This window comes from Amia ocellicauda, chromosome 3 (assembly GCF_036373705.1).
Source record: "Amia ocellicauda isolate fAmiCal2 chromosome 3, fAmiCal2.hap1, whole genome shotgun sequence".
Taxonomy (NCBI): domain Eukaryota; kingdom Metazoa; phylum Chordata; class Actinopteri; order Amiiformes; family Amiidae; genus Amia; species Amia ocellicauda.
In genome coordinates, this window is record NC_089852.1 from 37,686,675 (window position 1) to 37,711,644 (window position 24,970).

Here is a 24,970-nt window from a genome sequence, read left to right on the forward strand (position 1 = left end):
TAAGCATTATGTATATCATTGTTCTTTTTTAATTTGCAAAACAGTACAGATAATAGGCAGAACAGCACACAATAATGTGAACCGAGTTCTGCCATGCTGCGTCCAGGAAGCCTTCGAAAATAAGGTAGACGAATGCAGATCCATATATCTGGTCAAGAAGACTTCAACACTTTATTAAAAATAAATAATAAAGACATAAATAAATAATCTGATTCTGGATGCACACACCCCAATCTATCCACAAAGCGAAAGGCAATTTTCCAAATAGCTGAGAAAATTAGATGTTTCCTGGTTGTGCAGATTCATTTGTCTTGAAAAGCGCCATGAAGGATGTTGTGGATTCTAATAAATGCTGTAACGAGTGTCTCCGCCCTGTAAAACTCCTCTCCACTTAATTGTGTCTGGGCCGTCTTCTCTTTCCGAGCCCATCACCGCTCTGCGGGAGGAGTGGGCGTCTCCTTCTGCTGTCCCTTCATCAAAACACCATTTGTAATAAGCAGGCAGGTAATTTGTGCAAACTAATGCACCTGCTAATAACTACCTAGAGCAATGATTCATGGCGAATGTCAAAGCTCACTTCATCAAATGCTGATGCCTATTTTTGCGGGTTTTGTTTTTCTACTGTCTTCTATTTTTCTTTTTCTCACTTGGTATCCTAGCATGAACTACTACAGATGAAAGTCAAAGTCTGTTGCTCTTCTTTATTCCGATACAGTTCTATTAATTCTGCATCACCAATCAATCCAGGTCAGGAAAGGTGCTGATACTCATATCAACATTTCAGAGATGAATCAGTGGTCTGGTAGTGACAGACCCTGCAAAATAATACAGTTGTCCTTAGCATATGGATAAGACACATATGGCATTAGCAGAAAGCTAATGTGGCTAATTTAATGTTTCATTAGTAACAAAAATAAAACAAGGAAGTGGAAACCTCATCTCAACTTCAACCATTCGATCTTAATAAATATTAAAGTGTGTGTGCCACTGTTCAGTTCAGATGGTGGCATAAAAACATGGTTTAAAAAGGATGCTTTTTGTCACTAAGTATATACAGATATTTAACAATATTAGGTTAAAACATAATTTTGCCAAAAGTCATTTATTTGTTTGAAGAAGACAATACAAAGCACAAAACAGCCAGGGAGACATTCTACACAATCCCCCTCAACTGTATCCTGTATGATATGCGTCTGTGTCAGACTGCATCAGTGTAGCCACACATATGAGTAGCCAGTGATTTAAATCCCAATCACGGCATTGTGGGATCGGACACAACTCATATGGAGATTACATCAATTACATAATAAATAATAACAAGTCTGGAGTGTCTGGCTGTTCTAAAGGCCCCTGGTACTTTCAAAAGGAAATCATATTTTTTGTATCTTACTAACATCTTATTTCTTCAGGAGCAGTTCAACACCGGGCACACATGACACAACAGAGCACAAATAATGAGGGTTCAAAGAGCCTGGTACCTACTGCAAACACAAAGCTGTGTTAAATGGTAGTGTGGTGTTGTGGCTGTCGTATTATTAAATCTTCTGCACGGGAGGTCCTTGCTCATAATGTCTCGGGGGCCTTCAGCACGATGCTGGACACAGGCCAGGGCTGCTTCCTGGTTTAGGGACAAGTCCTGAACTTTCTGCTGTCAGGTTCATTTTATGCCCTTTCTGTTGAAAATGTCATCTGATTAATTCATTAGCTGATGTAAAATTAAGTAATATTGGCAATGTTAGGTGCAATACAATGGCATTTACAGTCTGTAAAGAGAAAAAATAATACCAGTGATATTTGAAAGAGTACATTTGGGAAAAATGATTTAAGAGAATGACAACATTTACAGTTCTATGTTCCTCAAATTCATAATCAGCTCAAGTAACACCTTATCAACAACTGAAATTAACTTTTTGTAAAACAAAATAACTATGAAATACACTTCACTAATGGCATTTTCTCATGAAAGCCATTAGTTGTCACCAAGAGTGAAGAATGGATCCTGAAAATATGTAGGTCAAAAAGTCTTATGCAACACATACAATAATGTGATTTTATCAGGTTAAGGCCTGTAACCACAGATAATTAGAAATCCTGGAACTGCAGTTTCAATCTATTGACCACATATAAATAAAATCAATTATTTCATAGTTCTCCGTTTTTTTCTGTTTTTATACATGTCTATATACAGAGAGAGAGTCTGTGTTCACACCAAAGCATCTATTTTCGATTGAGTGCTTTATATTTTATAATAACAGCCAGCATGGAACATATTAATGGGGATATTAGGATATTAGGATGTCTGAATAATCTTCATACATCATACTAAAAACTTCAAACATTTGGTTAAATTGATTACAGGAGTTCTTTATATTAAGGATTTATTCCAAACGTAATTCAGGTGTTTTATCTTAAATAGGGAAATACGGCTCTAATTATTTTAAACAGCTTTATTCCCATCCTTTCTAGAAGTCCTCCGCATAAAAGGAAAATACGTACCAAGGTACATTAATATGAAAGAAAGCTGAATTACAGCTACTTAGGTGTGCCAAGGTATTTAAGATAGCCAGCAGTAAAGTCCTTTATTAATATATCAATGGATTGGCAACAAATTGATTATTCATGCTTTTCTCAGTTCTATTATTATTTCCTCTTCATTTGGAAGATATTGAGAAGGCTTCCCTTGCGTCTTACATTTCTTAGCATGAGAGCAATTTGTTAATATAGGTGTAACACCTGACAAGCAAACAAAAACAATAAAGCCATTTAACATGTCATTCCTCTGAGCTTAATAAGTAACGGCCCAGTGACAGTCAATTTCTTTAACACCAAAATTCACACATCAAAAACTGCAAAAGTGTCACTAGTATAAAATGAAAATGAGAACCACACCAAAGGGATTGTGGCATCACAATACACAGCAAAATTAACCTCAGTGATGGAACTGCATTTGTCTTTTGAATATTGACTGGGTGGCATCAATTATGACACTTTAATCTCTGTAATAGCTGCCACACAGAATCAGAAAACAAGATCAACAGAAAAGGCAGACAAAACAAATATTGATTTCCAAAAGGCACTACGCAAAGTGACCCAACCTAAAGCAGAATTATTTGGATTCATCTTGGCAGGAGATTGACAAACAGCCTTTAATGGCAGATGTCAGTTTCAGAGCACATGACCCTGATGACAAATGGCAATGTGCATTACTGCAGAATAAACCAATAACTCATAGCCATTGGTCCCATTGGTAAGAATTTTGAAGCTCTCTGATTTAATACTCATCTATTTTGTCAGTAAAACTGAATGGTTAAAAAAACAGCAACATGCAATTGCATATATTAACATGTACTATATGTACAGTGAGGGAAAAAAGTATTTGATCCCCTGCTGATTTTGTACGTTTGCCCACTGACAAAGAAATGATCAGTCTATAATTTTAATGGTAGGTGTATTTTAACAGTGAGAGACAGAATAACAAAAAAATACAGAAAAACGCATTTCAAAAAAGTTATATATTGATTTGCATGTTAATGAGGGAAATAAGTATTTGATCCCCTATCAATCAGCAAGATTTCTGGCTCCCAGGTGTCTTTTATACAGGTAACGAGCTGAGATTAGGAGCACTCTCTTAAAGGGAGCGCTCCTAATCTCAGCTCGTTACCTGTATAAAAGACACCTGTCAACAGAAGCAATCAATCAATCAGATTCCAAACTCTCCACCATGGCCAAGACCAAAGAGCTGTCCAAGGATGTCAGGGACAAGGTTGTAGACCTACACAAGGCTGGAATGGGCTACAAGACCATCGCCAAGCAGCTTGGTGAGAAGGTGACAACAGTTGGTGTGATTATTCGCAAATGGAAGAAACACAAAATAACTGTCAATCTCCCTCGGTCTGGGGCTACATGCAAGATCTCACCTCGTGGAGTTTCAATGATCATGAGAACGGTGAGGAATCAGCCCAGAACTACACGGGAGGATCTTGCTAATGATCTCAAGGCAGCTGGAACCATAGTCACCAAGAAAACTATTGGTAACACACTACGCCGTGAAGGACTGAAATCCTGCAGCGCCCGCAAGGTCCCCCTGCTCAAGAAAGCACATGTACAGGCCCGTCTGAAGTTTGCCAATGAACATCTGAATGATTCAGAGGAGAAGTGGGTGAAAGTGTTGTGGTCAGATGAAACCAAAATCGAGCTCTTTGGCATCATCTCAACTCACCTTGTTTGGTGGAGGAGGAATGACCCCAAGAACACCATCCCCATCGTCAAACATGGAGGTGGAAACATTATGCTTTGGGGGTGTTTTTCTGCTAAGGGGACAGGACAACTGCACCGCATCAAAGGGACGATGGATGGGGCCATGTACCGTCAAATCTTGGGTGAGAACCTCCTTCCCTCAGCCAGGGCATTGAAAATGGGTCGTGGATGGGTATTCCAGGATGACAATGACCCAAAACACACAGCCAAGGCAACAAAGGAGTGGCTCAAGAAGAAGCACATTAAGGTCCTGGAGTGGCCTAGCCAGTCTCCAGACCTTAATCCCATAGAAAATCTGTGGAGGGAGCTGAAGGTTCGAGTTTGCCAAACGTCAGCCTCGAAACCTTAATGACTTGGAGAGGATCTGCAAAGAGGAGTGGGACGAAATCCCTCCTGAGATGTGTGCAAACCTGGTGGCCGACTACAAGAAACGTCTGACCTCTGTGATTGCCAACAAGGGTTTTGCCACCAAGTACTAAGTCGAAGGGGTCAAATACTTATTTCCCTCATTAACATGCACATCAATTTATAACTTTTTTGAAATGTATTTTTCTGGATTTTTTTGTTGTTATTCTGTCTCTCACTGTTAAAATACACCTACCATTAAAATTATAGACTGATCATTTCTTTGTCAGTGGGCAAACGTACAAAATCAGCAGGGGATCAAATACTTTTCCCCCCCACTGTATATATGTAAATGTTAAAATTATACACAAAAAAATGAATTACACAAAATTGATAACCAAAAAAAAAAATCTGAGATTAATGGATTGTATCTGTGGGATACCGTTCTCTTTTATATACAACAATTGCTTTGCATACAACTGTCCTCTAGTCATACTCCAACAAAGCTTTTATACACTTTCAGTCTATTAAGAAACATTAGTGCATGCTGCATTCTGATTTGTTTGTTCCAAAAAAGATTTGCTCTAACAGTTTGTCACCTAGAAACTGACAAAGGAGGGCAATCTCTCTGTACCGTGAATGAGCCGATACCTTGTTGTGTATGAATCAGAACTGTACAAAAGTGCAGGCAACGGCCCAATGATTTCTTCAGGTGTCGCAAATTGATGTGTAAATGTAAATCTTAAGCACATTCCAATAATCATGTGTCGCCACGGATCAGACAGGGAACTCCTATGAAACCCAAGCACGCTTCAGAGCAGGATGCATTTCTCTTACAGCAGGCATCACCACGTTGTCGGGAGATAGTCAACTGGTAACCCACTGACGAGGAAATAAACCACCTTGAATGAATGGCCAGGAGGAGATTTTCTTTCATTACTGCAAACCATCATCTCTTGCTCTGAGTGTTTGAATTCAGCCGCCACCTGGCTATTTTTGGCTCTGTCCATTTGGGAAGGGGCAATAGGCATCGGCAGGTTAGTTTGAAGGCATAGGTATCTTGAGAGCCAAGGGCTAATGCACAGTAATGCAGTTTAACAACGTAACGGCACAACATGTTAGCTACTGCAGAGCAACAGCTAAGATATAATGAATAAATAAGCAGATGACTTCTCTTGACAGAACTCAGATGGTTATAGTTCATTGCATTCATAGGTACATTGCTCATGCTGTATTTGTATAACCTCAAAGTCTCGTAGCATTTCACAAAATAATATTTTCTAAAATAGCTTTGATACAGGAACAGAATGTGGCTTTATTTCTATGTAAAAATAGCCTGTGCATACATAAGAAAACAGACTGACGCCCCATGTTAAATTAAACTGTCCATCAAAACCTCTTCTCTTCTCCATCAATTGGCCACACAATCCACAATCACAACTGTACTTCCCAAGGGTCTAGTTTAGCGTTATTACACAGCTCTTACTGAAACATAATATACCCTTGTGCTCGAGATATTGCATTATCGTGAGTGTTTAATATCACCAATCTTAGATAGAGTGAATATAACAAATAGATGGGTCTGAGAGGTCGATCAAACTTATCGATTGTACGTTATTCCTTGTCTTTCTGTGCTAACATCAATTTAGGATGGAGCATTCTTCTCCAACTGGGGGAAGGAATGCTTTAGTATTGGTTGTACTTTACTGACAGTTTTTCTTTAACAAACAGGCTGGAGCTCCAGCACTTAAGTGCAACTGTGCTTCAGTTGGAGACTACTTGAAATGTCAAAAGGAATCTGACAGGGTTTTTCTGTTTTTTACAGTCACTGCTACAGTCAGAGCTACGGATTATGCATCACACTTAAAAGATACATGAAAGGAATGATTATGCAATGTGGTGAAAAAAATACTAATAATTAAATTCAAGAGATCTGTGACTCAGATCTGTGATACAGTTTAATTGCAGTATACTCAAAACATTTGTTTTGGGGATATATCTGATTGTAATGGAATTCCACAGTTAGAACAATGGAATTTACTTTCAAATCTTAGCTTCTCAGAGAAAGAGAGATTCTGTATTTGTTATTTTAGATCCTGGGCAATGAGGGGATTCTTAGCACCCTTTCCTATTCTTTACCTGTACTATGGATATATGGAAGACTACAGACAACATTTTATTAAGCACCTTTTAGAAACACCACAGAATGTAAACAAATACTCTGAGCCACTTTAAACAGCAGCTATCAGGTTACATTGTTGAATGAAAAGCTATTTTTATTAGTAGTATGATTGATAAAGACATGGAACAACATTTTAATTTGATTTTAATCCATCTTATCTGTTTAGTTTTTTTGGTTTTATCAATTGTAGAATACAGTATATCAGGAAAAAAAAAAAAAAAAAAAAAAACAGTTATCAGTAAAACTGTGATTCATAGACTCTCTGGAAAGCTACAAAAGGCAAAAGCCAACAGAATAGTAAATCCACTCTCTAAAACAGAGTAGTGTTCAAGTAGCATGCAACTCAAAATAGACCATATTACTCCAGGGAAGTGGTTTCAAGCAGCAAAATGTATTTACTTACAGCATTGAGCAGGAGAGACGAGCATTTTACATTCTTCAGCGCAAGAAAACGTGGGTTTTGTAATATTGTAATGCGTCAAATGTTAACAACACACCCCTGCACCATTTATTAGTGAGTACAGATGGACTGAGAGCCAGCTGGCAAGATCAGTGAGTCCAACCTTTAAATAAGAGCAGAACCAATAACAACAGAAACAACAGCTACAACAAAAAGGCTTGGTCCTGATTTTTGTATTTGTATTCTTAATGCAAAAAGTCTGCTCTGTAAGGGCGATGAAAAGGTACAATTTTACGAATGCAAGAAACGTGCTTCTTTTCCTAAAAGTGGGGTTTAGCTAGGACAGGAAGGAACAGACGGGAATTGTGTAAAATATGTGCATGAAACATCTGCAGCCTTCTGTGACCTCCAACCCTGTGGATGTGGAGTGGTGTGTTGCATTATAAAGAAAGAAAGAAAGAAAGAAAGAGAGAATGGCAGGTTGATTTTCACAGCTCTTGGCTCCATAGCTACATTTTAATATGCCAGATTTTCTGAAGAGTAATTACTGAAGGGCCAAATCAGATCAAGATGGAACCTGATTGGAATAAGAATCTATTTTCGATTTTTGTTTCGATTTGTTCTTCTTGCATTTGCGCCAAATGGATAAAGTGGATCTGAATACAATCTGCTTTTTTAATAGCAGGCACCCAGCAATCACAGTGTCTGTCTTGCTTATCAAACTATTTCTGGTTGTTTTTTCTTGCATTTGTCAACAGCCCACTGTGACACATTTGGCATGCTTAAATAAACACTGTCTCAAGAAAGAGGGAAAAAGGGAATGCTGATATATATAAGGAAATGTTTGGTATATAACTCAGATTGACAGCAAGAGAGAAAAGAGATCCTTACTTTTTCCTTGGTGCCCAGTCCGGGGGTGTTGGGCCGTGTCCTGATCACGAAGGGCGAGGACAGTCTCAAGAGGATCCCCTGAAAAGTGCAGGCGATTTTTGGGGAGACAATCTCGAAGCAATCCCGGAAGCTCAAAGTCCTGTGCACCTCACACTTCACCTGCTTCCGGAGGCCTTCACCCAGCTGCAGGACGGCCATGCTGGGGTCGAACACCAGGTGGAAAGGAAAGGCTCGGCAGAAAGTGCTCAGGCCAATCCGGAGGTCCGGGGGGGAGCAGGACAGCTTCAGGGGCAGAGGTTTGGGGCTCCCTGGCTGCTGGGACACTTTGATGAGGAACGTGAGGCAGTTGGAGTTGCCGGTGGGCGTCCCGTCCAAAGCCAGCTTGTCCGAGGAGCCGTCCACCTCCTCCACCCGCACCTCCATGCAGTATATCCTCCTGGCCGCGGCCTTGATGAGCCCGGGCATGGCCAGGCCCACGGTGCCCGAGGGGTGGAAGTAGTGCAGCAGCAGCGAGCCCCCCTCCGTCGTGTCTTTGCATAGAAAAGAGGGCGACTCGGCGGACACCCTCTTACCGCAGGAAGTCCGTATGTGCTCCAGCAGGGCGTCAAACCCGTTGAAGAAATCCTGCAGGTTACTGCCCACGGCTCTGAGGACCCTCTCATTCTCCTCGAAGCACAGGCCAAAGAACTCCTCCCCAAAGGTCTCCCGCAGCTCCGCAAACTTCACCCCTGCAACACAGAGAGAAACTCCTCTCTGTCATAAATAAGCTTGAGGGTTTGAAAATTGTAATGGAGGTTTAAAGCGGTTGAGAAGAAACCAAAGTACCGCAGCACTTTCATTCTCTTGATTGCAACATTAAGAGACTCGCGCATTTGTATCACTCCAGAGAAACAACACTATTTCCCAGTGTTCTCTATAACACTGCAGGTAGCGCTGGACAGTGGCAGTTTTATCACAGCAATCAGGCAACTATTAGAAGATTAATTTGGGTGATAGAAAGGGAGACAGAAAATTGTACAGTAGGATGGCAGGTTAGCCAAATGCAAGACCTCCAATCATTCAATTTCGAAGCCGTGTAATTGAAAACGAGAATAGGTTCAAAAGAATGAATAATGCAGAAGAGAGTCACAACGATACCTTAATGGCATGCATACCTATTGACTGAATTCTGGTCAGAAGTGAATAACAATTGAATGGCTGTGCAATATAACAAGAAAATACTTTATTGACAGCCAAATGAACATACACCAAAACTAAACGTTTCTTTCCTCTGAGAAGTAAATCAATAGATCTTCGGTTTGTTTGCTTTTCTTCACTGAGATTTGGACCAGGCTAATGGAAAATACATAATTTTCCTGATTAGAAGTCTAAAAATGTAAAACAAACAAAACGTATAGCTTCTATAAAACGAGATGGGCAAAAGAAGTGCTGACGGTGCAGACATATACAGCGTCTCCAAACAGAGGTAGACCAATGCTACAGAAATACACCAGTCTGAACAATTTGTACTCAAGATATAGTAATCACAGGGAATAGCAAAATGACTTGACAAAGAGCCTCACTGTGGAATCAGAAGAAAATCAATCAATGCACAGGATTAGGTTTTAAAATGCAAGGACCAAAAAGCAAGATGAATCTGTGTAATGGTTAGGTTTAGTAAAAGTAGGAATGGTTTTACAGTTACATTTAGGTTCTTTCAGAGCAATATTTTGACCTAACTGCGAATAGCAAATTACAAACCTGTACACGATTAGCTTTTTATTTATAAGTAGTAGAAAATGACTACAAATTAAACTGCAATAGGCTACAGGTGTAAGTTGAATAAGTTAAAGTTTTGATGAGGTCCAGGCCTTAGCTGAATGTCACATTTAATAGTACCTATGTTTTTATATTTGGAATTTTATATATTGTATTTATGAGTCATGTTTATCATACTGTACATGGGACATGAATCTGAACACTTATTTTTACAACATGTGCATATTGTTTATGCCTGGTCTACATCACAAACGTGGCAAAGCAGACAAACGGAAGTGACTGACATGTTTGCTTTATAGAAGGAAACTGATTTTATTCTTATTCATTCTAGAATATATATATATATATATATATATATATATATATATAGAGAGAGAGAGAGAGAGAGAGAGAGAGAGAGAGAGAGAGATTACTTTTCAATCAACACATCGACTTAACTGCTATTAAATCATCAAGCCACCAATCACAGTTAGGTTTGTTTGATCACAAGCCTAGCCAATTTCAAACAGTGTGCTTCCAAATGAGAGATTTATACACCCATTAATATTAATTACAATACTGTTAATTAACTACAGTAGAATTACCCTTAATATGCTTTGTGTTGATGGAAGCCAAGGATTCCTGCAGAGCCTGGCCTCTGACTGCAACACATATCCCTCGCTGTAGCTACTCTGGTTACTTTTAATCAAATTTACAGTAATATAGAGGACTTTCAAAAAAAAATTTACTCGAAAATGCAGATAGCTGTCCAAATTTGACCAGAATTACGCTGCCACACATTCAATACTGCATCCAAAGCATAACATTACATTTTGATGATGTTGTTGATGCTCTTTTCAAATAAAGATGTATGACATGCTCTCTGAGTTCACTACAAGATGTTACATCCCAAATATCCCAAAGACAGCTGTCACAAACTGAAGCGCGAGCTCCTGCAAACCACCGTGATGTCATCTCAGGTCCCGGTAAGGGAATGCGATGCGTATTCAAGTACGGCATAAAAGCTTTGGAGTATCAGTGCTGTTCAGTGAGCAGGAGGAGTTAAATACGCTGTCTAAACTTTTCTTTCACGCTCAGTTCACATACTTCACACAAGTTCATCGCAGCTCTGAACGTGCCATGTTTTATAGATAAAAAATATCTTTACCCAGCAGTGTGGCCGTGCAATGGAGGATTGTGGAGATATCTTCTACCTCTTTGTCCGTGCCTGTGTGATCCAAATAGGGGCATCTGCTGGAAATGCTATGAACATCTTTTTCGTCATCGTGGCACCTGAAAAGAACAACAACAAAGTCCACACCTGTGTCGAAATGTGTCCTGAATCACAGGTTAAGGAGAAAATGGCTTAATGTGCTCTTTATTAAACATGCAACTTGATCAAAATAATATAATAATGAAGTGCATCTTCTAGATAATAATTACTATTAAACATCCTTTGTGTCATTTTTGCTCAATTATAAACTCAACCTACTTTGTACAACAAATACTACACCAATGATAAAGTAGATTTGATTTCCCATAAAACATTACCTCACTCACTGCGAAAGACAATAATGAATTCCTTTAAGTGGCATATACCTCCCTAGTGTGAACAGGAATATTTTGTCTAATTAATAAACATTAAGATAACATACAGTAAAGCCACTTCAAACAATAAGCTAAACTGAAATGCAGATTTTTTTTCTCGAAATGCTGCAGCCATTAACGCAATTGCAGCTACACTGATGTCAGCGATTAAAATAAATGTGTGTGACTACATTACATCTCAACTTCTTTGTCCTCGACGAGATAAAGAACAATACGAGGACAAGACGAGAGAAAAACACCCTTTGGATTCTTTGTATCAGCTGTTGAATCAGAAACTCTAACGCTGATGGCTATATAAAGCTCTCGTGTGACCAGACAAATAATGCATAATTCATATCGATCAAGGGCATTCGGTGACTTTCACATATGTGATATTAAAGTCTAATTCACAGGATGAAAATATACAATAATTGTGATATTTTAATCTGCTGAATACACACACGTCACTGACATTCAAGGTACTGTTTAGGATTTTTGGATGTAGCTTCTTCTTACCTGATGACTTGGTGCTTGTAGATCTGCAAGGTTCTCTGCAGAGCCTGCTGTATGGTCTGTGTCTAAAGAAGAGAACACAGACATATTGGAAAAATATATAATGTACTTTTTCAGTGATGGTTGTTAAAAGGAAAAAAAATCTTGTAATTACACCCAGAGAGTCAGCAACAGCTTGTGTGGAAATGCCTGATGAAATGAGTAATGATTCCTAAGTGATTAGTCAATTATTTGTGATTTTAAAACAGTTTTAAAGAGGAATGACAATTAGGCAGGATGTGCATGAGTATACCGAGAGTCCGCTTCTAAACCCCACTGCTTTCGGTCACGGCCAAGTGTCAACAACAATGCCAGGAGAAGCGCCTTCAATGTTTACACGGGCCATTCTTGTGGGAAGCAACGTCCCTTTCAGAAGTAGGCCATGTTGCAATACACTGATAGCTAAGCATTTACATCTGCTTTCTTTGTTTACTAGATTCTCAAGAAAGGTTGTCTGTGCCCAGAAACCTCATATTCAACCGTCCAGAGCAGACAACCTCAAAATGGGGGGGGAAGGCAATGTCACATAGAGGTAGCAAGAATTATATTTCTATGTATTACATTTGATTGTATTTTGAGCATTAGTAAATTGTGCATTTAGTTTGCTGTGTAAAATTTTATATTATATATAGAGCACTGTTTTCTGCTACAGCAGGCCCTTCAGTCAGTGAAAATGTCCATTTGCTCTTGAACGTAACTCCAGTCCTGCACAGGTGACCACTTCCTTCTCTTTGGGGGCGCGGCACGTGTCACACACTACCTAAATGACATCAACATCATATATCATCACAGATATATACATATATGACTATTTTACATGTAGTTATTGATGTCTGAATAAGTGTGAGGCTGTTGCCTTAACAAATGGCACAAGTAAATGTCAAGGTTGTCCATGGAGGTCAGAATTCTTCCCACTATAATTAACAATAGCCAGCAATGTTGTCAGGGAGCTTTCAAGGGTGTCTTTTTCCCACACACTAATATCTTCAGCTGCATCTGAGCACTAGTAAACAGTTAACCATGGTAAGAATGGTTTAAGAACCAGAAAAAACAATCCCCAGGTGATTTTGTGCCAAAACTATAATGTAGACAAGTAATTAATTGAATTCCATGCTTCAATAGCTGCTTTATCTATCGTTGCTGTTGAAACTTTTACAGCTACCTTTCAGAAAATGGGGGAAGAAATTTGTTCTGGAGAAAAGCTCTTTGAAAATGACCCTGTTAATCAGCTGCTTTCATATCAAAGTCCTTTCTTCTGCTTTTTATTTTAGGTTATGTTTTTTGTGTCTTTGAAAGCCCTTTAAGCCTATATATGAAAGGTGCTGCGTGCTGTTTTGGTTTTTGCACTGTGTGTGCTTCAATAAAATCGATTCAAATTACAACTGCACTTCAGAGAGCTATTCATTGTAATTTAATTATACTAACCACATTCAGCTTTCAGGAGGAAGCATCTTCAAAAAGCACATTAGGTTACATTCAATAGGGACATCACACTTCACTGTGTTTGCAATTTCCATGTTTAATAACTGCACACAGACATCAATTGGTTAACTTCAGATGTTAGTCTTGAATTGTGTTAGTTTTAACCGTTTTCAGAAGAGAATTAACTCAAACTTAAGATGTTTACTTAAAATTGCTGGTTACTCATCATGTCTTACTGAACATCTGAAGCTGTGCACGGAATTCGACATGCATTTTAAGCTGATTATTTGCAAGCAACGGAAACACTTTTGTTTGATTGTTTTCAAATGTTGTGCTCTCTGTAGGTCACTATTCACCTTTCAAGTCTACAAATGATTCTGTTCTTGTGAATTTCATAACCGTGCTGCCCATGTAGTGAAAAAAAAAAGCATGAATGAACATCTCAAAGAAAATGAAAACACAACATGTATCCTGAGGCTCAGCTTTATCTTATTTTGTGCGTTGTATCAGGATGACTCATGTTTAATATCACTGTAAAATACAGCTACAGAGATATGAAAGAACAGAATACTTTGACCAGGTACAGTGATATAAAATGAACTCTTATGTGCTGAATCTGGCAGTTCTGATTTATCTACTGGAAAAGAAAAGGAAGAGAGAAAATATGTCATCAATTAAAAACTAAAAATAACTTGCATTGGTTTCTAAGATTATAGTAAATTTGGAAGATAAAATGCATTGTAAAAAAAGTTTAAAAAATCATCCATCTCTTGTATAATTGTTTGAATATATTTCACTGCTCCTGTGATCTCCAATCAGATATGTAGTATCTCAGTGGTGAATGCATTAGCATAACTTTAGTTGACCTGTACCCTCAAATGCTTACTGACGATTTCCAGATAAAAGTAATGGAAGTCGGAGTCCTTTTGGCAATCATCTCTGTATACAGTGTATCAAAAGACAGCCTGTCAAAATGTTTATCCACTGCACAGAATTTCCTTTAGTATTGCTTTCTAAGCCAAGTCTCAGAGTGACACACAAATACATGGCCTCAACTTGGAAAGAGCTTTTGTCTCTGCAGTTTACTTCTGGGTAATGTAAGCAAACTTGACATCATGTTTGCATTCAGCAAAGGGTGGTGAAGGACACAAATTGTAAAGAGTGCACATCTGAGTTCTGAACTCTCAACAATTTGGCAACAATGGATTTTATTAAATAAGGAATTTAATTAAGCATTGAAAAGCAGTGAACTTGAGGCCCAGGTCTCAAGGGTTAAGGCTTGTAGACATAAAGAGTGCTAACCGTGCAATTTGTAAGAGCTCACAGCCCATTTCTCTTATTTTATTCAGCCTTAACTAGAATAATTTATAATCACACATGTATCCGCATTTAAAACAAACAACAAAAATCTCAACAAAATCAGAGGCACTATGTGTTTTTCTTTTCTAAGAGGTTTTGGACAACGCACAAACAAGCACACAAATGTGATTATTCAAGCATGGCAATTAACATAAATACATATTTTGTACGTCCCTGTACAAGCCCACGTTTCAAATTAAAATATTAATGCATGCAATATCTCGGTCGGTTTGCTGTTTATACTAGGTATAGATCTAAATGAATGATGATACATTTTCCACTTAACCATTTGGGTGGTGTTACCCATAATAAAGAAGAACATATGGCGTTTTGCAAACTTGTTGTGCACCGGTTACTTCTATCCAGTGTTTTAATTTTGCGAACAAATAAAACACTACCCAGTCAATGCATAACCATCACCATCACCTGTTCTACATACAGTAAAAGGACCAACATAGAAGACCACCCAGATCTACACATGCCCATTCCCATCCCCATCCCCATAAGTGCCAAGGCGCATCTGTACCGTGGGGGATGTCAGCCTCCTCAGGCTCTCTCCCAGGGAGTCCAGGTTGACTCGTCTCTGCCTGGGCGCCCGTCTCACCCCGGCCTCTTCAAACGGGCAGGACAGGGACCCCGGGGGGCTCTTGCCATCAAACGGGCAGGACAGGGACCCCGGGGGGCTCTTGCCATCAAACGGGCAGGACAGGGACCCTGGGGGGCTCTTGCCATTCCAGCAGCCCCGGGAGAAGGGGCACTCTCCGTCCTCGGGGCTCTCCAGGTAGTCGGATCCCATTGAGCTGAACGATTCGGATGAGATCTTCCTCGAAGACATGCTGGGCAACCAAAGGGATGCATTAGATTTCAGATTGAAGTGAGAGGATGCACAGGCAGGTCAATCCCAGCACAGTATGCCAGGGACACACATGCATATCCAGTGGCGAACGTGTCAGTTGGCGAATCCCGAGATGAGCGGTGTCTGTGCGTGGAGGCAGGGTAGGAAAAGGGGGCAAGACGAGGATGCGCGACTGTGCCCACCGGTCTCAGTCTCCGCCTCATCCGAAAGCCCGTCTTCAGCTCGGCGGCTCGGTGCTAACAAGGATCACGTGTCTTCGGTGTCTCTGCTGCTCTGATCACATCTCACCGGGAACCCGGAGCACATTCATGTTTGCAGAGTTGTTTGCTGCCAGAGAGAAATCCATGCAACATGCACAGGGACTGCTGCTTTCTTTCTGGGAGATACTAGTACAACCTCAATCCTGTCAAGCCCAAGCTCTCCAGCGCTAAGCTTTGCCAATCCTCGCCAGCACAGCATCACCCTGGTGGCGTTTTTTCTTCTCAAACTCTGCGAGGCAGCCAATCAGTAATTTTGAAGGTTAACATCCTGCCCCCCTTGATATGGTCATATTGTGACTGATGCCAAGTCTGGAGGTTTGGGAGGGAGATGAAGGAAGGAATACACTCGTCTATTTACAGGCTAAGACATTTATAAATAAGCAGTCTGAATTATTCCTTTTTCTCATTTTAAATTGATCAAAATCGTTTAGGGTGTGCTAATGTAAGTCAATCTACTATTTTCTATATTTAGGTCAAAGGTGGTTTTTTTTTCTACAAGTATTTGAATTGAATTTCGATTTTATTCATTGTGATTACAATTTTAAATGCATTAAATTTTAATTATAAACCTAGAATATTATGGCAGAATCGGATACATTTTCAAATGACAGCAGCAGACTCTCCCTGGACATGGTTTCAGATGGCAGAGATAAAAAATGTGTATGCGAAATAACTAATGCATAGAAAGGATCCTGTTATTGAAAGAAACAAGGATTAACATCATCGGTATATATATATATAAAAATGCTACAAATGTGTGTGTATATCTATATATATTTAAATAAGTGTTCCTCTCTTTTATGTTTGTGGTTTGAAGATTATTTTTTACTGGATAGCTTCCATCTGTTAGTTGTAAAGAGGAAGTTAATTCTTGACTGGAATTGACACTTCTTATAGATTATCATTCAAACATAAAATGTTGCAGTTCTGTTAAATTGGCCTTCTTACAAGACATGCCAATAAATGCCAGCTTTGAACTCCTAATTGCCAAATTGGGAGGCATTGATCCAGGGGAAAGTAGGACAATGTATCCACAATCATTTACATTTCCTCAAATCCAAGTGGAGATCCCAACTGGTCCAGACTAGAGGAAGATCCTTTGTACTGAAAGGATGAAGCAAGGAAGTGAACATGGACAAGCGTCTCTGATCACCCCATATATCCCACAGTCCCAGGGTGCCTTTGCAAAGCTCCCACACAAATGATAAGATCAGAGTACAAAGCAAAGGACGTGTAGAGGGAACTAGCAAACTAGCAAAACAGTTTTGGAGCTTTCTTGTCCAAACAAATCAATAAAATGGCCACAGTGGTGTAAAATCTTTGAGAAAACTGTCCCACATGGAGTTATAAAAATGTGTATTCCCTGTCCCCCCAGAAATTAAAGAGTCAATTTCTACAGAAATATTGTTATTTTATTTAAAAAAGCACAATTTATACCTTGTCCCAAAAGAGCGCAGTTTGTATTTGTGATGCTGCAATTAAAAAAAGGGGTTAGATAGAAGATAGAGCAGCGACAGAGGAGGAAAGAAGAGGAGAAGATTGCGATGGAGAAGCAGGTTTATACTCACAGGTCCATCTTCTATGGATCACACTCCTCTACCGCAGTTTGCGGTTCTGCTGCTGCCGCCAAATCAGACTTCACGGCATCTCCTCAGTTGCCACTGTACCGGTCAATTTAATTTGTGAAAGCCTACAAAACCACTTATTCTTGGCAGTCTTCTATACATTGAGGAGTATATTAGGAAAAATACAAGCTAATGCAGTTTTACTAGGTTTTGTTTTGAGGAAATTGAACTCCAAAAAATATTTTTTCCATGGTGTGGACATATCTGGAAAGGCAGTAATGTATTCTCTTGTTATAACAAAAGGCTGCTTTTGTTGTGTATCCAGATGTTTTTAGTATACAGAGGACACTTCCGAAAGAGTAGCTCCAAGCGACATAAATACTGTGATTGTTCTCATTTCTCAGGGTAAGATGATCTTACTTTTTAATGGCAACAGAACGGTTGTTCCATTTCACGTAATCTTTTTCTCCAGAAGTCTAAAGCACTAATCAGGTTTAAGGATTATATAGATATGCATCATTAACATTAGCAAACACACCAATCAAATTAGGCATTCCAGTGCCATGCGTTACAGTTTCCAGTATAGTATGAGTCACTTTAAGCAAGTTAAATCAGAAGCAGTCACAGTGAAATTAGATGTACCTTTAAGAGAACTACAGCTAAGCCTTATAAGCCAAAATAAGTGCACCAATAAATCTCAATGCAGAACATTTTCATTTCAGCATCACTTCCTTCAAAAGCACTTATTGGCAGTTCTTCAGTTTTCACAACTCTGAGGGCACGACAGAGGATGCTTGCAATACGTTTTCAAATCCAGTCCACTCAAGGAAGGAGAATTCAATCGTCTTAAGCACAGCAGATACATCATAATGCACTGCAGTCGGTAGATGGACTTCATAACCAAATATAAAATATGGCCGCATTCCTGTTTACCCAATGCTTGTTATTGTTTTTTTTCAGGCAGAGAGGCCTGCTTGTTTTTGGCAGCTGACAAAAAAGGGAAAGGAGGAATCAACGGCTAGCCTTCAGAGAAAACTGTGTAAATAAGGGACAATTGAATCAGGGTATATATTGCCAATCTCTTTCCAAGATATGGAAAAAGGTTTACAAATGTAAAAATAATAAAAAAAATATAAAAGGTCCCCTAAGTCAGTTGGAAAAGCAGTTTGAGGGTGGGCAGAAATCACACAACAGCACCCCCTATTGCCATACTGGGGATCATGCTTTTGTAATTGTTGCAAGGGGGGGGGGGGGGGGGTCATATTCTTTAAATGCAAAATTGTATTTTATCATCTAGGAGTGAAATATAATGGAAATAAACAGATGGGGGAGTGGTTCCCCTAAAACAAATCCTTCGATGAGACACAGCTGTGATAACAGGCTCAATGAGATCTTGACAATTTCACCCAAACCCTGATGCTACAGAATACAAAGGCAGCAAGCAAAAAAGATTGCCTACATCCTTCATTGGCTGCCAGTCATTATTTTCTAGACAAGCTTTGGTATTCAAAATATTTGTATTGGATAAATGCAAAATATTTAAAGCGCAAGTTGCATTAATTCTATAATCCCCTAACATTTGATCAGTACTGTGTAATACAAATGTTTCTTCTGTGGCTGTACAGAGACAGCTCCGGATCAGAGATTAACTGTGCACCGCACACACAATGCCCAATTTAAACTGAATTAAACAGCTCAGCATTACACTAGCTTCACAAAGTGTTGTGTGACACACTTAAGCCGAGCTCAGAAGACACTCTGATAGAGCATGACAAATTAATTGTTCTACCAGCTGCAATAGTGACCTTTGTAAACACATAATGAAAACATTCAGTTGATGCGCATTCCATCTTTTTTGATATTTGTTAATTTTACCAAAGGTGTGTCTTTTGTACAAAGTTGAAAACATTTGTGTTACTTTCATCATTATGAGAAGTGTGATTTTAATTAAGAAACGGCTGCTTAAACAATTCTAGTAACAGTTTTAAAAGCAAGTAAAGGAGACAGAAAAATATGTATAAGCCGGTAGATCTAATTATATAAGCCTGGAATGTAAAGAAATCAATGGTTATATGATTTCCCATCTATTTTGATGATAAGCATTCCTTAATGTTAATTCAAGTTATTGTGTCTTCACCTGTTGAAAATACGTATATGATACGATTCCCATTTAATAACCATCACAAACACATACATATTACAGTGTTTCTTCAAACATTAAAAAAATATATATATGCATGATAGTACTTTCTCAATACTTTCATACAAATAAGATGAATCACAGTAAGTCTTTTGTTTCAGTTTAATTTGGCTTAAATGTCATTTAACTTAATATACGTTTAGGAATATTAATTCTGCATCAAGGTAACAAAATAAGTCAAAATACATCAGAACGTATTTTACTGTTCCCTGTGTATTATTCCCATGCAGTCTAATATCAAGGTCATTCATTAAACAATGTTCATCTTAGTCTGTCCTTTAAGGTGGAGGTTTATGGTACAGTGTAAGTAACTCCTAAACTGGAGATTACTACAGAGATCATGAGAGAGAGGTGAGAATCTGCAATCTGCTGGACTCAAACACGTTAACTGTCATTCCTGGTGCAGTCAAACGGCTTCCACCACTGAGAAAACTGCAGCACTTTCTTCCGCTGGTCATCAAAATTCTCCCGGATCGGTTTTCGCCAGCGTCTCGGCTCCAGATCAAGCATGCCTCCGATGATTTCCTTTGGGCACAGAATAAAATACATGTTTACCACATTAAGTGACAGTTCGGCTGCTGAGGAATGTGCTACAGCGAGCGTGAGAGAGAGGACTTGTCTTGGTGTGGTGAGCCAAACAGCTGGTCTTAAACTAGTTATCAAAACAGTGACGGCTAAATTCTCCAGATACTGCCGTCTCTTTTGTTGTTGTTTTGTGTCCAAATTGTACACCACTCTACCTATGTAATTCCTTGGAATTAATCTTGATACCAAGGAAATACGCAATCTGGTTGATACGCAATCAGTCTGAAATCTGCTTACAAATAATAATTACATTATTCTTTGCGATTGATGACGCATGCTTGGCGCAGTTCAATGTTGATACATAAATTATTCTGACCGTTGGCAAGATAGCAGTTGGAATCTGGACACTGGCTGGCTAAACATTATTCTGTTGTACATGATGTTTTCTTGGTAACAGATCTGGTTTTTCCACAGATTTATTGCAGAAAGACAGAGGAATAAATAAATATTTATTTAAAAAAAACAGAAGATAGATAATCCAAACTCAAGAATGAAATGAGAGAAAACATTTAGTCATGAACAGTGATACAGGCATACAAAAATAACACCTACTACTACAAACAAAAACAATCTTGTTTATGTGGAAGATAAACTCCTCTACATTATCGGTAAGGTGATTCTGTTGGTTGCCTTTTCTCAAATCATGTCAATTAGTACTGCTTGCAACTGTGCTTTGTGGAGAAAGTATAGTGTTAATTCTTTAACACAACAAAGTAACTGATTTAACAAACTAATCACTCCCTGAAGATCTCTCTCTGTAATAATTGGAAAGAAAGAGAAAATGCACTGATCTTGAGGAAATGATGTTGGGAATGTGACAACAGATAGCTCTTCCATGTTCTTGTTGTAAATGTACGTGTATTTCTCTCTGCAAATTGACTTTTACCATACATGCAATGACAATAAAAAAATAAATAAAATAAAAAATATATTTATTTCACTGCTGCCTCCAGACACCGAATTCAATCATCAGGAGCAACTGCAGTAAACATGTAGCGTCAATGGGAAACTCAATATAAAGCAATTAGAATCACCTCCAACAGAAATGCAGTTTTTTGTTTGTTTTAAAAGAACATTAGGAGACCGGTAAAATAACACCGTTATAAAGAGAGCAGCGAATGACATCTATGCGAGTTAAAGTACCTTGCCAAAATAATGAGGGAACTTGTGTTCATTCTCAATGACGTGAGCAAAGCCTCCTTGAAGTCCGAAATCCACAGAGAAATAAGGCAGTCCTTTGGGAACCTGAAAGATAAAGCAGCTCTGTCTCAAAAAAATCCTATTCTTCTTTTATTCAGGCAGCAAATGACAATATTCACCCAGCAATTGAAATATAATACATGACTAATGATGTGGTTGCATTCAGTCATGCTGTTGTAGGAGCCCCCAGTGTGAATCGATTTTATTTTTCAATTAAAAAACAAACTGCATCAATAGGCCCATACTTGCCACTCCCTCCCCTGTGGGCAGAATAATACAGTGCTGTAATGTATATCACCTATCAAACTGTGCGATTTCAACAAACCGAGGTAAAAAAAAAAAAAGTTACAAACATCCTCTCTCCTTCATCACACCGATAGGCAATGGCAGGCCTCTCTGACAGACTGTCTGTGCTCTGAGATGATGCATCGTGGAGATCATACCTAACCAAACACCGTGACGGCTCCAAGTGTGTGAAGGGAGGGAGGCAGGACAGTCAGTACGGTCAGACACCTCGCCTCTTTAGGTCATGGATTGTATTCCAGTCAGGGCTGACGGTGGGCGAGAGTGTGACAAGCATTGATGACAGCCTGCACAGTCACCCGCTTGATTGGATCGCAGAATACCAGTTACTGATGACCTCTGTCAGACTGCGACAAAGACAACTGTCCACTTGACACTGAAACCCCACTGAGGAGCAAGTGAATGAATTGCAGGCTTGTGCTACACCTCAAAACCCCTTTTCCTCTCACATTCACATGATAACCAGAGGAATTAATGGTAATATTTAGAAGGAAAGCCCTTGTAATCTAATTTCTCACCACCCAGTGAAACCCAGCTGCAGGTTTAAATTAACCAAAATAATAAAAGATAAACTGTATACAATTCGTGAAAGTAGCCAGGAAACAAACTAGCATCAGGTGTGTCTCAGAGTGGCCTTACCACTGAGTAAAGTCCTCTACTAAGAGTGTAGGTCAAGTCATATAGAAATAAACCATCTGGGTTTTGTCTCTAGCCAACTGAGCAAAAATGGTCTGATTTGGTAGGTTCAGTGTTGGTCAAGTTTTCTTCACCTGCTGTACAACAGTGACCCCTGTGGCTTCCTTGGCACTTTCTTTCTCCTGTGGTAATAAGGTTAAGGACTCACAAAAAATCCCTTGAAACACTTTTCCATGTAAATCTGAAGAGACTTTTTTTTTTTTTTTGCTTAAAAAATAAATAAAATAAACTTCTTGTTCTTTATGTAGCGTTATGTTGGGTGTATTTTGATAAGAGCATTTGGGCTCTGAGCTGAAGCACTGATCTAAAGAAGACCTCTTCCCCCCCAAAGTTATCAGATTTCCTTAGCTCATCAGCTTGGAACTGGTTTGCATCAATAGTGACAGTTTTGGGGAGGATGGCACCGAGAAGAGGCCAAATAGGTTGGAATCCTGCTATGAGATGTCTGGAGAAAGGGGCCTGTAGGTGATAAAAACTCTTTGAAGTGGGCGAGAGCCGAAATCCCGACATAGAGCTACGAACCCGGGCCAAACGGCATTTCCAAAAGATGGCATGGATTGACATCAGTCATAAATCAAGCCCCCCTCCAATAGGACACTGGGGGCTGAAACCGAAATCCAATCTCAAGAACTCAAGAACCAATCACCTATTGATCTGACAGACTATAAGGAACAGCGCACAGGCTCTCTCTCTCTCTCTCACCTGAACCAGTAACTCACTGCCACAGCTCAACCTGTAGCTCTGTTGCCAGAACCGGAACCAGAAACCAACCAAGTCTTTGCCAGCAACAGAAGAGTTAACCTGGGAGAAGGAGATTGAGCCGTACGAAGAATTCTTTTAAAGGACTTTATTAAATAAAGAACTTTACAGACTGCGCTGCCCGCCTGTGCCCACCTGATCAGTGGAGTTTTACAGCTGGACAATTGACTAAGTCGACTGTATACGAAAGTGTCAGTCATTTAAATAGCTATTTGAGTCTTAAGAAACTTGACCCTTGGAACAAACAGGGCCCTGCTTTCCTCAAAGACTTTGTCTTCAAATAAGTACGGTGAGAGACCCTACTTGCCAAGAAGATTTTGTGCACAACCTTGGAGCCTTCAAACCAGTGGAAAATCTGTTTGGAAAAGACTCTATATTCGCGAAACCCCAACTTCCAGGTGCATCGACTGAGTGGAAGTTCTTGGACAAAGCCGAACCGGACTGCCTTTGTTCCAAACCACACGGACCTCGTGCCGTGTGCTGTTATCTGAGCCCGAAGCCAGAGAGGCCTCTCTGCGACGAAGTTCAGATAAGTTTAACAGTTTGGAGTTCATGATTCATGACATTTGAGAAATCAATTAGAAATGTTAATCCATAACTCTTCATAACTCTTCATAAATTCATAACTCTAGAATGTGTAATATCATTTAGTTTTCTTAAATATAAATGTGTGTTGCATTAAACTGTTTTGTTGATAATTTTAGAAATAAAATCTGTCAACGCCGAGAAATATCTTCTCATTCCTGTTTAACTGTTTAGTCTGAAATTGACACAAGTTAATAGACATTAGATTATTGGTGGCCCTGCCTATCCTTAATCATTGAATAATAATCAGTTAAGGGAAATTGTGGTAACAAGTAATGATAGGATCTCTCGGCACCTAAACGTAAATGAGACTGATATATATATAACGAGAAGTTACCTGACATAAATACTAACCTGCGTAGTTATTTAATGTCTGACTAACAATACTAACGAGAGACTCACCTTCGTCTTACTAACTGGTATTGTAGTCAATGTGTTTATAACCTTTTTTGTTTAACGATTTGTTTTATCATATGCGATCCCATGGTCTTTGATTTGGTCACGGAAGTGATTTGTCTTTGATTTGTTGATCTAGAGTTGAATTTTAATTAGTTTTTCCCTTTTGTATAATTAGTGTAGTGCTACATTTAGTCTTTGCTTTTGAATAAATTTGAAAATGTATATCTTTGGAATTGGTGTCTGTGTCCAATTATTACAGAAATTGAGTTCTACAAGATTCCAGGATTCGTGACAAGGTGATACTATAAATTCACTTCTTAAATTGAAATTTATAAGTGTACCTTACGCTACATTTACAAGCTATGACTGAGACTAGGCAGGGGGCTCGTCAACAGCAGTGAATTCCTAGTGACTGCTAACGTGTTTATATTCCCTGAATAATCTGAAGGAAATTCCAAATATGAACATCAAAAGCCTTTGTTTAGTCTTGGACTTTTCAAAAGGTCTAACGTTTTAAATCTAAGTCTTTCTAATGTACAACTGTCTGTTCAGTACTGGAAGGTCCTACATTAACAGTGTTGCAGAATACCAAACTTTCTATATAAAGTTTTATAACTGCTAAATAGTGACAGGCACAAATCATTTTTTTCCATCTGTCAGAGAGAAACAAACGATGCGAAGCAGCCTCTATTATTAAACCCCTCCAGTGAGTGATGAGGCGAGAACTTTCAGAAGAGAAATTCGGCAGGCAAGCTGCATGAAAATCTTGGCTTCAGATGGCAGATTGGAGAATAGAAGCACACTTCAACATATATAATAAATAAATACAC

General features: G+C 39.0%; 2 protein-coding genes across 2 annotated transcripts in view; both read right to left on the reverse strand.

Annotated features, from left to right (window-relative positions):
* The window catches only part of gucy1a2 (guanylate cyclase 1, soluble, alpha 2), a 42,335-nt gene extending 26,331 nt beyond the window's left edge, over window positions 1-16,004 (reverse strand). Inside the window, exons 1-4 of the mRNA XM_066699294.1 lie at window positions 15,259-16,004; window positions 11,916-11,977; window positions 10,981-11,105; window positions 8,076-8,803 (exon numbers count right to left, since the gene is read on the reverse strand). Coding sequence (XP_066555391.1) covers window positions 8,076-8,803; window positions 10,981-11,105; window positions 11,916-11,977; window positions 15,259-15,567 — 1,224 coding nt within the window. The 5' untranslated portion in view covers window positions 15,568-16,004. The remainder of the gene's footprint in view (window positions 1-8,075; window positions 8,804-10,980; window positions 11,106-11,915; window positions 11,978-15,258) is intronic.
* A 3,697-nt stretch (window positions 16,005-19,701) lies between these two features.
* The window catches only part of cwf19l2 (CWF19 like cell cycle control factor 2), a 38,619-nt gene continuing 33,350 nt past the window's right edge, over window positions 19,702-24,970 (reverse strand). The window contains exons 17-18 of the mRNA XM_066699296.1: window positions 21,342-21,443; window positions 19,702-20,138 (exon numbers count right to left, since the gene is read on the reverse strand). Of these exons, the coding sequence (XP_066555393.1) occupies window positions 19,998-20,138; window positions 21,342-21,443 (243 nt within the window). The 3' untranslated portion in view covers window positions 19,702-19,997. The remainder of the gene's footprint in view (window positions 20,139-21,341; window positions 21,444-24,970) is intronic.